Source organism: Rhipicephalus sanguineus, chromosome 4, assembly GCF_013339695.2.
Source record: "Rhipicephalus sanguineus isolate Rsan-2018 chromosome 4, BIME_Rsan_1.4, whole genome shotgun sequence".
NCBI classification, from domain to species: domain Eukaryota; kingdom Metazoa; phylum Arthropoda; class Arachnida; order Ixodida; family Ixodidae; genus Rhipicephalus; species Rhipicephalus sanguineus.
Window position 1 is genome coordinate 113,834,954 of NC_051179.1, and position 13,378 is coordinate 113,848,331.

The 13,378-nt window shown below is 50.8% G+C and overlaps 1 protein-coding gene across 1 annotated transcript; it reads right to left on the reverse strand.

Moving 5' to 3' along the window:
• Window positions 1–464: 464 nt before the first annotated feature.
• LOC119390596 (cytochrome P450 18a1) lies at window positions 465–11,449 on the reverse strand. The gene is made up of 6 exons (XM_037658188.2): window positions 11,069–11,449; window positions 8,649–8,770; window positions 5,657–6,080; window positions 4,760–5,030; window positions 3,928–4,100; window positions 465–765 (listed from the first exon to the last, which is right to left on the reverse strand). Exons 1-6 carry the CDS (start codon window positions 11,421–11,423, stop codon window positions 515–517), a joined length of 1,596 nt encoding a protein of 531 aa, XP_037514116.1. The 5' UTR covers window positions 11,424–11,449; the 3' UTR covers window positions 465–514.
• Between the last annotated feature and the right edge of the window lie 1,929 nt (window positions 11,450–13,378).

The window sequence follows — 13,378 nt, forward strand, 5'->3', positions numbered from 1 at the left end:
GATTATATCGGGTCTTCATCCTGAGGTAATATGGCCGTACGGCACATATCAGCGTAAGCTCGATCGGCGTGTAGTCTACAGCTATTGTGGTTTCTCGTGCCACTGAGAAAGTGGGCTGTACACGTGAGAACTCTAATGACTGTATGACTGATGGGTCCAGCTCTGATGAAGACGAGGTAGTTCTTCACCGCACACTATATAGTATAGACGCGTTAACCTTCTGAGTGGCCGCAGTTAGTGCAGCCTTCTCTTCGTCACCGGTTGTGGCCTGCTGGATGATCTGTATATGTAACGCACCGGTACAATGTCGTTGGCAGTCACCAGGCTTAAGTATAGTCCTAGAGAAGCACGTGGGCTGCAGCTCACAGACTTGCGTGGACGCGAGCCGTCAGGTACGTCCTCTTCGTTTTTCACCGTAGTTGGCATAGGAACGGGAGTGGCCAGGAAACGGTCAACTCGTGGGAAGGAACATGGTAGCTAGGTGGGCCATGGTGAGATTGTCCAAGCGTTCCACTCAACCGAGGCCGCTGCAGAGCTGTTGGGCACTGGCAAATACGCTGGTGGGGATGGTCTCGGTGGCGGTTGAGTTCCTTGGCGTGATCTTGACCCGGAAAGGTCGGGGCGTGTGCGACACCGCCACGTGGCCATCCATGGAAGGCGGCTGCTCGCCTTCGGGCAGCTCGAGCGTGTAACGCTGTAGCAGGTTGCTGAGGAAGAGGAACACCTCGCTCTGCGTCAGGTGGTTGCCCAGGCACATGCGTCGACCTGCGCGACACGAATACGCAGGAGGTCAGTGGAGAACGAAATGGCCCGCGTGTATTATTGTTCGAGTTGAACATGCACAACGTATGTAACATTTATCATACAACTGCATTTCTCGCTTCGCAGCGCTCACAGTGGCAATGCCACCTCAGCAGCAGCAGCTATTGGATGACAAAACGAGAACCCGCTAGTTGCGAGAGCAAAAAAAACGCCAGGCCTGCGCTGAAATCGCAGCACAGTCACAGCGAAAGCGGGAAGAGCGGCGTTTCTAGAGCCCGTTGTAAGCTCTCTTGGGGCTACAATAGAAGTACACTAGAATGGTACCCACTAGGCCATAAATCACAATTTTTGTGAAGTTGGGAAGCACCTACTGAGACATTATTCGTCATTCTGCGGAGAAGCGAGGCACCAGCTACACGTCTGTAAGGCATTATGTGCATTTTGATGATGCGACGACTGATGACGATGAAGAATTATGGCTCAGCCCTTTGTAATGGGTTGGAAGCTTTAAACGGCCCACCAGTTCAGCAATTTGCATTGGATGACGCCCGGTCGCTATTTCCCTCTTCCGTCATGCTGTATAACATACGTTGACGTGGGAGAGAGACGGGAGGGGGGGGGGGCGAGACCTTTACTGAGACACCGAGGAAATGGATTATGTGCTTATGGGCTTCCTTGGCAACCAATACAAGTGCACTTGCGAGGAACCCACTACGCTGTAAATCATTGTAGTTTTTGAGAAGTAGGGCAGCAGACACTGCCATTTTTCGTCATTCTACGGAGAGCCGTGGTACCTGCTAAACACATGTAAGGCATTATGCGCACTTTGTTGATGCTGTGCCTGATGACGACGAAGAATTATGGCAGAGCCCTTTGTAATGGGTTGGAAGCATTCAACAACCTGCTCGTTGCGCAATTCGCATTGTGTGACGCTTGGTTACAGAATTCGCGTTGTGCGACGCTTGGTGCTTATTTTACTCTTCTACCACGCTATATTGCATATGCTAATGTGGTTCCTTCCCGACGTGAAGCCTGTATAGGACCTTTTTGCAAAGCAGTTTCAAGCACCGGCATGGCTCAGAGGTTGGAATACTGGGCTCCCACGCAGAGGGCCCAGGTTCGAACCTCGTTCCGTCCTGGAATTTTTTCTTATTTAGTTTTTTTTTTTCTTATTTCGAGCGATACTGGTTACGGACACCGGCGGCGGCGGACAACTACGGTGCCAAAAACGGCCGGTGAAATGATCTCATAACACCTTTCGCTGTAAAACAGACGCGGAAGTGCACCAAATTGCAGTGTAGGAGAGATAGCCATTACACCGGTCTTAACTAAGGTGTCCGTGCAAAGCAGCCAAGCCCCGGTATTATCGGCAGTCGATACAATGCTGGCCGCCCTTGCGGCTCAAATAGTTGCTAAGAAAGGATGCGGTTGACTCCGCATGATGGATACCAAAACCGCATTATCACATCGGGACGAACACTGTAGAAGGGGAATCTAAGTCAATTTTAAGCACGTGGGTGAACGAGTGTGTCGGCATTTCACGGCCGATATAGAAACCTCGTGCTCAGCAGCGCAACGCCACAACCCCTGAGCTACCACTGATACAATATGCTAGTGTCTGGAAGTGTGTGTGTGTGTGGGGGGGGGGGGGGGGGGCAGACACCAAATGGAGATTTTCAGTACGCCGGACGTTCTCTTTGCAGCTGGAAGTAGATTTAGCAGTAAATTTTAGAAAACGCGATTCCGTCGCTGCATTTGAATCGCGTAAGCTTGCCTGACAAATCTCAGTGTAATTATATTGATCTATAGTTTTCAATTAGCTTGACGGAAATTGTTAGTGTTGAAGTCGGGCGTTAATGCAGCTATGTCCGTTTAAGCAACATCCTAAAATATGCATAATTTTCTAGCCTCCACGATGATGTCTTTGTGAACTGAGGAAGAAAAATACATGATAGAGAAACGTCAGATGGTCGAAATGAATCCGGAGTTCTCTTAATCGGATTGTGCTTTTGACACTTGAAGCTCCTTGACCATTCAAGGAGCTTCACGTGTTCACTTTGGTACACTCTGACACTCCGAAGTAGACCTACCATTACAAATCTCACAGCAGTTGTTATTCAAGTACCACAAAACATGCTTTAGCAAAGCGAACGCGTTCAGCAGTGCTTCTCTGATATAAATACGCACCGATCGACAACTTGGCGATTACTACAGACACGAACATTGCCCACACCTACGCTGTATAGTCGCATATACCCAGATGTTTATAAAACCACAATGCAAAGCTTGCGGCGCGGCTCGCGCCAACCTCGACCGCATTATCTGGTCATGTGCCGCAGCGACACACTACATCAAACAGAGCACCAACCCTACAGTTAGGATAATCACGCCCGAGCAGTGGGAGGCTATGCTGCTCAGCGCGTGCCCGGATGACCAACTCTGGGCAGTCCGGCTGGCCGAAGACGCCGCCAAGAACCAAGGTCTGTGCGCCGCCTGGCGAAGAGGGGCTCCGGTAGGGCTAGTCTCCCGGCCCCCGCCTCCCTTGACCCCAGAGAGGACAAAAAATAAAGTTTTGCCTCTCTTTCTCTCTGACATGAGGCTTCTTGAAAATGGGGTTATTCTTTTCGTCCCCGTGGCACAAGGAATACGATGAGGAAAGTAGACAGGGGCAGAGTTAAATACCATTTGAGCACAGCATCCATGGTTCTGTATTCTGAGGCGCCTGTTCGATATCGCGCTGACAACACTCACAAGTTCAAATCCTGGGGTTTAACATCCCGGAACGGATGCGTAGTACAAGGCTGTAATTGTATTTCCAACAACAAGGGTTAATTATTTAGCGTGCATCCAATACAAGTACGCATTTCTGGCGCTTCGCTCTCATCGAAATGAAACTATCGCTGCCGGAAATCGAACCCGCGTCGTCGTGTTCAGCGGGAAAACGCCTGTAATAATAATTGTTGGGGCTTAACGTCCCAATACCACGACATGATTATGAGAGACGCTGAAGGGAAGGACTCCGGAAAATTCGACCACTTGGGGTTCTTTGACGTGCACCTAAATCTAAGTACACGGGCCTCAAGCATTTTCGCCTCCACCGAAAATGCGGCGGGAAAACATCTATATATCCACTGAGCGGCTGGCATATAGTGGAGGCTCACTCACCGACAGAGAAGGGCATGAAGTAATCCGGCTTGTGGACCCGTCCGTTCACCAGGAAGCGCTCTGGTCTGAATTCTTCGGGGTCTTCCCACAGGTCAGGGTCCATGTGGATGGCCCACAGGTTGGAGATGACGTGAGTGTCCGCCGGAATACGGAAGCCCGCCAGCTCCACGTCGCTGAAAATATCAATTACGTGCATTGTTAACTACGGAGAATGGACTTACTCATCTGGTTCAACCATCCGTTCATAAATGTCGCACTAATTTCCATCATTAAACTTGCTCCTTGTGCGCATTCAGGGGAGGGAAGTACGAATATCGGAAGCGCGAAGGTGTGTTTATCTATCTGGCAGTTAGTACTTTGTAAAATGCACGGTTTACTACACGCTAATCTATGTGCAGGTGCCCTGCATGTTACAGTATGCACAGTGTTCTGGCCGGCTGTCCTTGTCATTGCTTAGTCCTGCGCGAGAGGTGTCGAATACAAGTTTGAAAGCTATGGTGATACAGTAAGTTGGCCTTCAATTAAACCATCCATAGCAGCGTAAGCTTTACTTTCGCCTCCTCAATAGCAAATGTTTTGAAAAAGTGTGACACTGAATTAAAGAAATATTCCATACTAGTTAACGGTAGCTAATTATTGCCACAGACTTGTCAAGAAAACACATGTGCCGACACTCGGCAACATATTTTAAAAGTTCGGCCTGCAGTGCTTTAGATAAGTCGGTTACTGTTTTGCAATGTGAGTGTAACGGCAAATTTTTTCGTCTACTAGCCGGTGCACGCGCGCCAATGGCTAAGCCTCCCAAATGTTTCAAGTGTCACTTCGTGCTTACCAGGTTGTGGCGTGGGCGTTTCCGAGTGCTATGACGTTGGCACGTCGTAGCACCTCGAGGATGGTGGCCTGTGCGTAAGGGAGAGCGGGCAGGTCGGCCATGCTGGCGGGCCTATCGCCTTCGGACGCCAAGTGGGCATCCAGCTCCTCCTGGAGGCGCCGCTGGACGTGCGGGTGACGCACCAACAAAAGAATGGCCCACTCTAGGGTCGAGGTGACGGTCTCTAGGCCGGCGCTGAATATGTCCATCAGGACCTGAACCAGCTGCTCCTCTGTGAATAAGATGGGGAAGTGCGGAACATGTTAGGAGAACAAAGCATAAACCTCTCAGCAATATGCCAGTACGCGAATCGTTTAATCCCGGAGCTATCGACAGTGTTCATGGAGTCTTGTTTGGGAACTGACGCCGGACAACATATACATGCTTTGGCCATTTGCAATTGCCATAACGCAACTGAAGGTCACGTAGCCGGCACGTGATGAGTCATAGAATTACGCAAGGGCTTACGCGGGCCACCAACTCGATCCACTATTTATACTCGTTACTGAAAATGAGAGGGGAAGGAGGTAAAGTGAAAAGACGCCCATTGCATCCAGTCCATGTAGTGTGACAGGTTTTCAAGTCTCCAGAACTTTAGGCTTGCTCTGTCCGTATCCCTAAATAAAAGCCCGTGGTATGTACGCGAAATCAGATATCACTCGTAGTGCGTCACAACATTCGCGACCACCGAAACCTGGCTTATAAATGGAGAATGTTGGAGGACACGAAAGCCACGTGAATAGTATACCCGTAGTACTGCCTATAACCGTATACCCGTACTACTACCCTTAGTGCTGCGTAGTGCTACACGGTGACTCATTTTCGCGGGATACGTAGGTCCGACATTGAATTCCTCACCGGAGAAGTACGTGTCCTCCCTCTGGATGCCTCTGGCCTTGTCCCTGCGCAGCTGGGCGAGGTACGCGTCCACGATGTCGCGAACGGTGCCCTCGACGTAGGACGACCGGTGCGCGTCGGCGATGCGCCTGAAGTAGTCTGCCGTCTGGTGCCGGTTGCGCTTAATGCGCCGGTAGGCCCAGTTGGAACCGGGGACGTAGCGCAGCGCCGGTATGAAGTTCACGGGCACGGCGAGCGTGAGCAGGCGGAATCCTTCCTCGAAGAGCGCGAGCAGCTGCTCGAACTTGGAGTCGCGCGACGAGTACGTGACGCTCATGAGGAACGAGCCGAGGATGTTGCTGACGGCGCGCGCGAGAGACCGGCGCACGTGTAGCGAGCTGCCTTCGAACGGACCCAGCGACGACAGGAACTCGCTGATGTGAACCTGCGCGGTTGGTATTGCGCCGGGTCACTCACATTGGCAAAAGACGCGGAGGCGTCTCACGCTGACGCATGGCATATTACACACAGCTATGACTTGTAAGTTGGCACAGTAAGGAGACCTCCATCGTTGCTGCTCTAAGCGTTATCCTATGCGGGATGCGGTACAGTGAAAGTATCTGTGCATTCCCTGTCTCAATTAGTGTGACACGCCAACGCAACAACGATGGAAGCCGTTGGTGATCATAAGCGTGTATCTCGAACAATGGCGTTGGTGGGTATACGCCATGTATACGTCCTATCATATTAGTTCTCCAGAGTAAACTTTCGCAAAAAGATCGATAGGTGGCAATTGATATTCGTCCAAAGAACTGGGAGCGTGGCACCAAGGGCGACGGACGAGGACGTGTGGTGTGGTCCTTCCTCGTCCGTCGTCCTTGGCAGTGTTGCCACTGACTTTCGATTAAATGTCGCCAAACGACGAGCAAAAAGTCGCCATGTTTTTACAAATTTCGCCAAAAAAGTCGCCATTCTAGATATGTGCGGCATAACTAGTAATGAAAGCTTCCACTCACGTACAGCCCCGTAGAATACAGTACCATCCAAGACCATGAAATTATATTGACGTTTCTCAATACTAGTCGTATCGCCCGCTTCATCATGGGAGTGCATGGTGCTCCTTCTCCGACTAGCCGCAAGATGTGCGTGGTGGCGCAAGGGTGAATGAATGAAATGTTCATGATACCCTTCCATCCCTGTCCGCCTGTTTTGAAGGTAAGAGTGTGGTAAACCTTGGGCGAAAACCGTGAAAGCGTTCTTTGCAGACAGCTTTACGTACCCTTATATGAATTAAGAGGATTAAAAGGTTTATTGATGATAACACTACAGAATTCTTACAGGAACCGATCATTAGTGAGTGTTAGACCTTTTCAGTGTGAACCAATATGATACGGGATGCCACCGACCCTTTCTTATAGTCACTTATATCTACACGCGTCAATCCGATGCGTTATTAATGAACAGGTAGATAATGTAAAATGTTATATAGCAATTGTTTTCATTGCACACGCTCACCGAGAACAGTGGAAAATGCCTCAATAAATATTTTTTATTGCACAACTAGCCGCGTATCCGCCTCTCTTCGCTATTCCAAAACAATCTTTACGGGCTGAATTGGGGGTACTGAAATAGTGAATAAGTCGCCAAGCTATTCAGAACAGTTGGAGCTTTGGCGGAACAAATGGTCGGGAGACGCGGCCAACCCGTCGTCTAGCCCCTTCAGAAACGAAATTTTAGAGAAGCTTAAATCCCCTAAAGCCATGAACTTATAGTCAAACAATGCCGCCTCGAGGTATGCAAGGCAGTCCGCTGACTTACATGTTGCTAGAATGTCGCTAGGGGACGCTGCAATACCTCCTGCATATAGATGAATTGAGGAGATTCATACGAGTTACAGGACGGACATACTGAATGACGCGTAATGTGCACATTCTACTCGTGGGTCTAAAACCAAGAAAAATACAGAGAATGTTGCCGCTCATTCGTTGGGAAGACACTGAGCTTAGGATGCATAACTCAGTGGACACCTAAGCCGAAAATCGCCAAAAATTCGATATGTCGCCATTCATAATTTTAGGTCGCCACGGGCCTCTAAAATTCGCCAATTTGACGAAAAGTGGCCACCATTGGCAACCTTGGTCCTTTGTTCCGTGCTCCCAGTTTATTGAACGAATATTAATCTTTCTCGCCATAGGCGTGCGCAATAAAGTTGTTTCCATTACAATAAAGCTTTCATTCCATAGGCGTGCGCAGGGTTCTCCATCAGGGGGGGGGGCAAAGGTTCATCGCAGCGCCCCCCCCCAGCCTACTAGGTCAATGTACGGGGCAGACTTTGCGCCCCCCCTCTTAGATGATTAGGGGGGGGGCCGCCCCCCTGCCCCCCCCCCCCCCCTCCCTGTGCGCACGCCTATGTTTCTCGCTACTTACGGCTATAATGGTTAGCGTTCATAAGGTGGCGTTGAACTCGGCTAGGAGCTCTTTCACGTCATTTTTATTGGAGGTCACGGTGCAGAAAAAAAGAATTGATTTTTATTGACCTATACTGAAAGAGGCGACGGCAGCAAAACTAATGGTGCTAAAACGCCACCTGACAATGAGTCTGTGCGGGTTACGAGTCCAAGGGCTACGGGTCGTGCATAGGACAGTCAAAGGAGGCGGTAGGGCCGACTCCTTGCCAAAAATACGCCTCTCACACACGTCTTATTTGTAGTATTTACCGTTTTCCTCCAAGAGCATAGGTCCAGCGTGACAATGATTCACGAAGCGCCAACCACACTGGGAATTTCGTGCTCGCTCTACATCAGCCCGTCGCGTGATCTGCCCTCCGTCGGCTGTTCGGTGGTAACAACTACTTGATAAATGCGATATGCTAGTTGTTTTTACAGCGGTGGTTATATCTGAACACCCTAAATCGCTCCAATCAGTCGATCGGAACAGCATTGCACGTGGTCGTGGGGTTAACACCCCTTGTGCAACTCGCTGAAAAGCGTAAACACCGGCAATTGCAACACACCTGCATCTTCTGTTCGAGTGCCACGCTGCCGGGCCTTCCGTTTCTTGGCACGAAGTCCCTGAACACGCGGTGTAGGAAGGCACGCTGCTCACGCCACAGGGCACCTGCAGAGTTGATGATACCTGCGGGATACAGGGAGCAAATTGGTCAGGTTAGGTTTTTTGTCTGAACGTATATTTATCAAGTGTACAAAAGAGAGCGAGAGAGATAGCTATAAAATACTGCCCGTGTCACTGTCGCAAACATTTTCGCTCGTGACATTGGAAGCACGCGGTTGATGGCAATATTTTTCTTGGCCCAAACTATAGTGCCACCACCGTTTAAAGTATATATGCGTCAGTTGAAGTATAAATACGAAACTGTACGTAGCAGATTTCGTGCCGAAGCAAAATTGTCTACAACTGAAAGCTGTAAGTAAGGACTTTTAAATATAAGTAAACGAACTCGGATTACTATATTGCTACGACAATGCATCTCGCAGAACGACTGGATTGTTCAGTTCGGCTTTCTGCATACATTGAAAACGCACGTGCAAAGTGCCTGCGGAAACACCTCGATCATGACCATTAATAAAAGGACACATTTGGAGTTAACAGCTGCTCATTACCTTAGATAACAATAGAAGGCTCAGCCTCTGACCTTACAAAGTGCGGGGCATGTTGGGATGGTTGTACCGGCAATCGCCTGCATATTTCTCTTGTAAATTTAACTTCAGCCTGCCCTTGACAAAGCCAAAAAGTAACGTATTACGGTCAACCTAAGGTGTCCGAATGCACATCTTTATTAAGGTAAGCATGATAACAATCTACCCGATGCACCATTCCTTGTAAAACAATTTGTGTGTCTATAAAAACCAATTTGTATGCCTCTACCATGGGGGAGCTGTAAGTTGTCTGTTACCTTAACGAATTACGCTAAATTGATTAGAGCGCACGCTTTTCCTCGTTTTTTTTTTTTCTTGCATCAGGTCATCTTTAGGACGGTTCCATAAAACTCATTGGAAAGACGACGCAGCCAGCTCCCATTCGGCGGCGATTGAGTGTAATATCAGGGGCGTATCTAAGGGGGGGGGGGGGTTTACACCCCCCTCCCGAAATAACATACATAAAGTATGGTTGAACCCCCGTTCCCCCCGAAAAAAATTTCTGGCTACGCCCCTGTCTAATATAAACCCGTATTATACTGGATATTAAGTATCCCGCGTGGTTGAATGTGCAGATGGATTCACGCCGGTGCAATGCATGCGAGGAACTCGCTAATTATTTCAGTGACGGTATTTGGCGGCGTCTGATATAGGCTTCGAAATAGTATTGAAGTAACGAATCAGCGCCTACGCATAAAATGCCCGTATTTCTCTTTGACTGTCATACCGGTACACGCGAGCACTGAGACACAGTCTTCAAATACTTTGCACATACGTGACAGTGAAGGAGTGAGACCAACGCACAGCGTACAACGCATGCGATCATCGTTTCACTGCTGACCAAGCGTAAGAAGATTAAAGTCACGTTTGCCGAAAAATACTCTATCAGAAGTCGCCTCTTGTTGATTGGCGTTATTCTCTACAACATCCTGCGCCGAGTGTCGCCCTGCGCTGGGAGAATGCGCTCCTTTTCGTCATCGCCTACCTTCCAGCGACCGTATAGGTACGCACGTTAGCGTCTGTGTTGAGGGTGTACTCGTGGCCAGAACGAGTGCTCACCTCTCCTTTAATTCATTATCTCGTGCGTTCTCGTTAATGTCGTCAACAATGTAAGGATGAATGTCTCGTGACGCACAGTTCTAGAGGGTGTGCATAAGTGCGAATGATTGCGGACTAAGTGCGCCGTTATAAAATCAGTTTTTCGAGCAGCATGCAGCGGCGTGACACTTCTTCATGCGTGAAGAGTCAATGCTGTTTAGTTTTCTATGAAGAAAATGTTATGAACGTTTATATAATGACGTGAACAATGTCATGCTTGTTAAAACTTCTTGGTCGAGCGCATCCTTATAGTGAAGTGGTGGAACTTCCGAAAAAAACTCGCCTGACGCTGTTCAATGATGGTTCCGTAATTCCTGATCCGCAGTGTTAATTCCCATTGAGTAGTGGACTCTATAGGGCGGCGAAAGCCGCACCTTGCTTGACCTGCTCAAACTCGCGACCTCGGGAACGACTGGTGGAATCATACTGTTCGTACCGGTCAGATAGGGCGGCTAACGGTCTTGATGGCACGACGTCGCGGCAGCGAGCGCCGGACGTTCAGCTGCATGGACGCGGAAGAACAGTCTGGTCCACGTCTGCTCGACTGGGACAGCCAGCCACGCCCCCCGATCGCCCGTCGGCTGCCGCACACCGCCACCCTCCGAGACGCCGCCCAACGTGCACGGAACGGTATCGCGCAAGGTGGTGGCCACGGAAGCATCATCCAGCAGGTCCTCACCGTATCCCTGCAGGAGTTTGGTCAGTTCCGTGTCGGGCCGTCCGGAGAATGCGGCCTGGCTGAAGGCTTGGCGCACCAGCTTGGGGTCGCTGATGACCACGACTCGCTTGGAGCCCAGGAATATCTGGTAGATGGGGCCGTAGGTGACCGCCAGCGCCTGCAGGGTGCGGTGGAACTCCTTGCCCAGGAACGGGAGGAAGCCCACCAGAGGCAACCCCCACGGTCCCGGGGGCAACGGTAGCTGGCTCACGGCTCCGGTCAAGAACCTGCGGCTGACTAACAGCACAGCGACGAACACGGCCAGCCATGTAGGCACCGTGACCTCTAACCACGGCGAGAAGAGCAGCAGGGACATGATGCGGCGGCTTGTGTTTGCCTCAGTGACTATACAAGCGGCTGCGCTGTTGCGAGCTCCTTTGCCGCTGCTCTGAGCTGCTTTGACTGCTGCCGCTGATCGGGGGCTTCCGAATGGGGAGGCGGCCCCCTTTTATATAAGCGGGGGACCCCAGGGTCTGAGAGAGGAGGCAAGTCGATGCCCCCCCTGCCAGGGGGGGTCTCGCCTCCCTGCTGCGCACCGGTCGGCCGCCCGAGTGCCCGCCTTGTTTCCGTTTCTGTGCCGCCGCCTTCCGCCGCAACAAGTGTGCCTTCGAGGTGGGGGCGAGGGTTGCACGCACACACACAGTCGCCGGCCGTTGGCGGTGCGTCCGCGTATGCACGCGATTCTCTCGGCTGGCTTGTGCGCGCGCCTTTTCGCCGCTATCTGATTCCCGCGGCGTTCAATCGGCGCGCGCGTTCGCGTAGGAAGAGGAGGGTGCTCGCATAGGCGGGGGGAGACTCCTCCCGGCACTTTTACTGCGTTTATTCCCCTCTCCTTTTCTTCTTTCGAATTTTTGTTCTCGCTCTTTCCAGAGCTTTGTGGAAACCGATCGAAAGAAACTTCGCCCCCCGAGCCCGTGCTAAGCGCCATCGTATACATACACCATACACTGCAGCGATTTGCTCTCGGCATATAGCCCTGTGGTGTCATGCGTGCTTGGCGATTTCAGGTGAGGGGAAGCTCTCGACGTAACAGTACGGGAATAGTGACGCGGACGTTGAAGCACGTGTTCTTTGTGTACGGACGCGATCGCCGGATATCCTGCGTGCTGTCTTCGTGCACTGCCTTCACGCGCTGTCAACGACATGGATATTCCTGTGAAGATAGCCAGAAAAATTTTGGAGAAGGTGTACTGAAAGTGACTCTAGCGGGGGTGCTGCACAGACAGGCAGCACTAATTACCTCGCATGCATTTTTGTGGAAGTTTTGTGGAAATTGGTACATTCTTCTCGGGGGACGGCAACCTTTTCACTGTAGTCCCCGGAAGCACTGTCCTTGAGTAGTCTTCATCATGTGCAGTCTTGGGCAATGGCAATGTCATCAGGTACAATGCACGAAAACTGCGAGAAGCCAGTACTCCGGCACTTGAGATCGGCGCCGCATTTTTCTGATCCAAGAGGAGGAGCCCATTTCTATTCGCCAAAGGTGCAATAACGAACACCGTGCTTCTCTGATCAGATTCTTATCCACCACGCTTCCTCAAAGGCGCAGTCCCAACCCATCTTCCGTTCTTGAGACGAAAGAAGACCATTAGTCAGTGACGAACCATGGCACTAGTCTTCGCGGTGGAAGGTCGTCTTCAGAGTTGCTTTCGGTGAATGCGAGCTTACAGCTCCGTACATCCACCTCGTGTATGTAGACGCTTATCCACTTGCAAGCCTTGCCTCCTGTAGCAAGTGCATCGGCGGCTCATGTATGCCCTTGTTCAACACTGCACTGCTGAAATGAATGGGGACCTAATGTCGTTGTCATTGACTCGATGGAAAGAAAGGAAGAAACACACAAATACCAAACCTCAATGGGCGACACGGGTCATCGGTGTGTATGTCAAAGTGCTGTGACGGTCATTACCAAAAGCGTCCGGGCAGTAAAGCGAGCCAAGAGGTAATGTTCCGGCGCTTGTCAGCGTGCCACTCTTGTTAGGTTCGCCCCTTTCCTGTTCCTGCGGCACGTTTTCTTTCTTTATCGTTTTTTTCTTCTTACTAGGCGGAGTCGTTACACAGCGTTGGCGAGTTACTTTGTAGGGCGCGACTCCTAAATATGCTCACTGGAGGCGTTTGTTGCTTGCACCGGTTCCATTGGGGGTGTAGGACGGGTATACGTGCGCCTGGTCGCACACTTCCCTGGAAAAGTACCGTGCGGCCAGTGGAAAAGACATGCTGGCCCCGGGGCTGCTGCTGTTGGGCGAAGCAACCTTGGAGCAGCGGACGCCT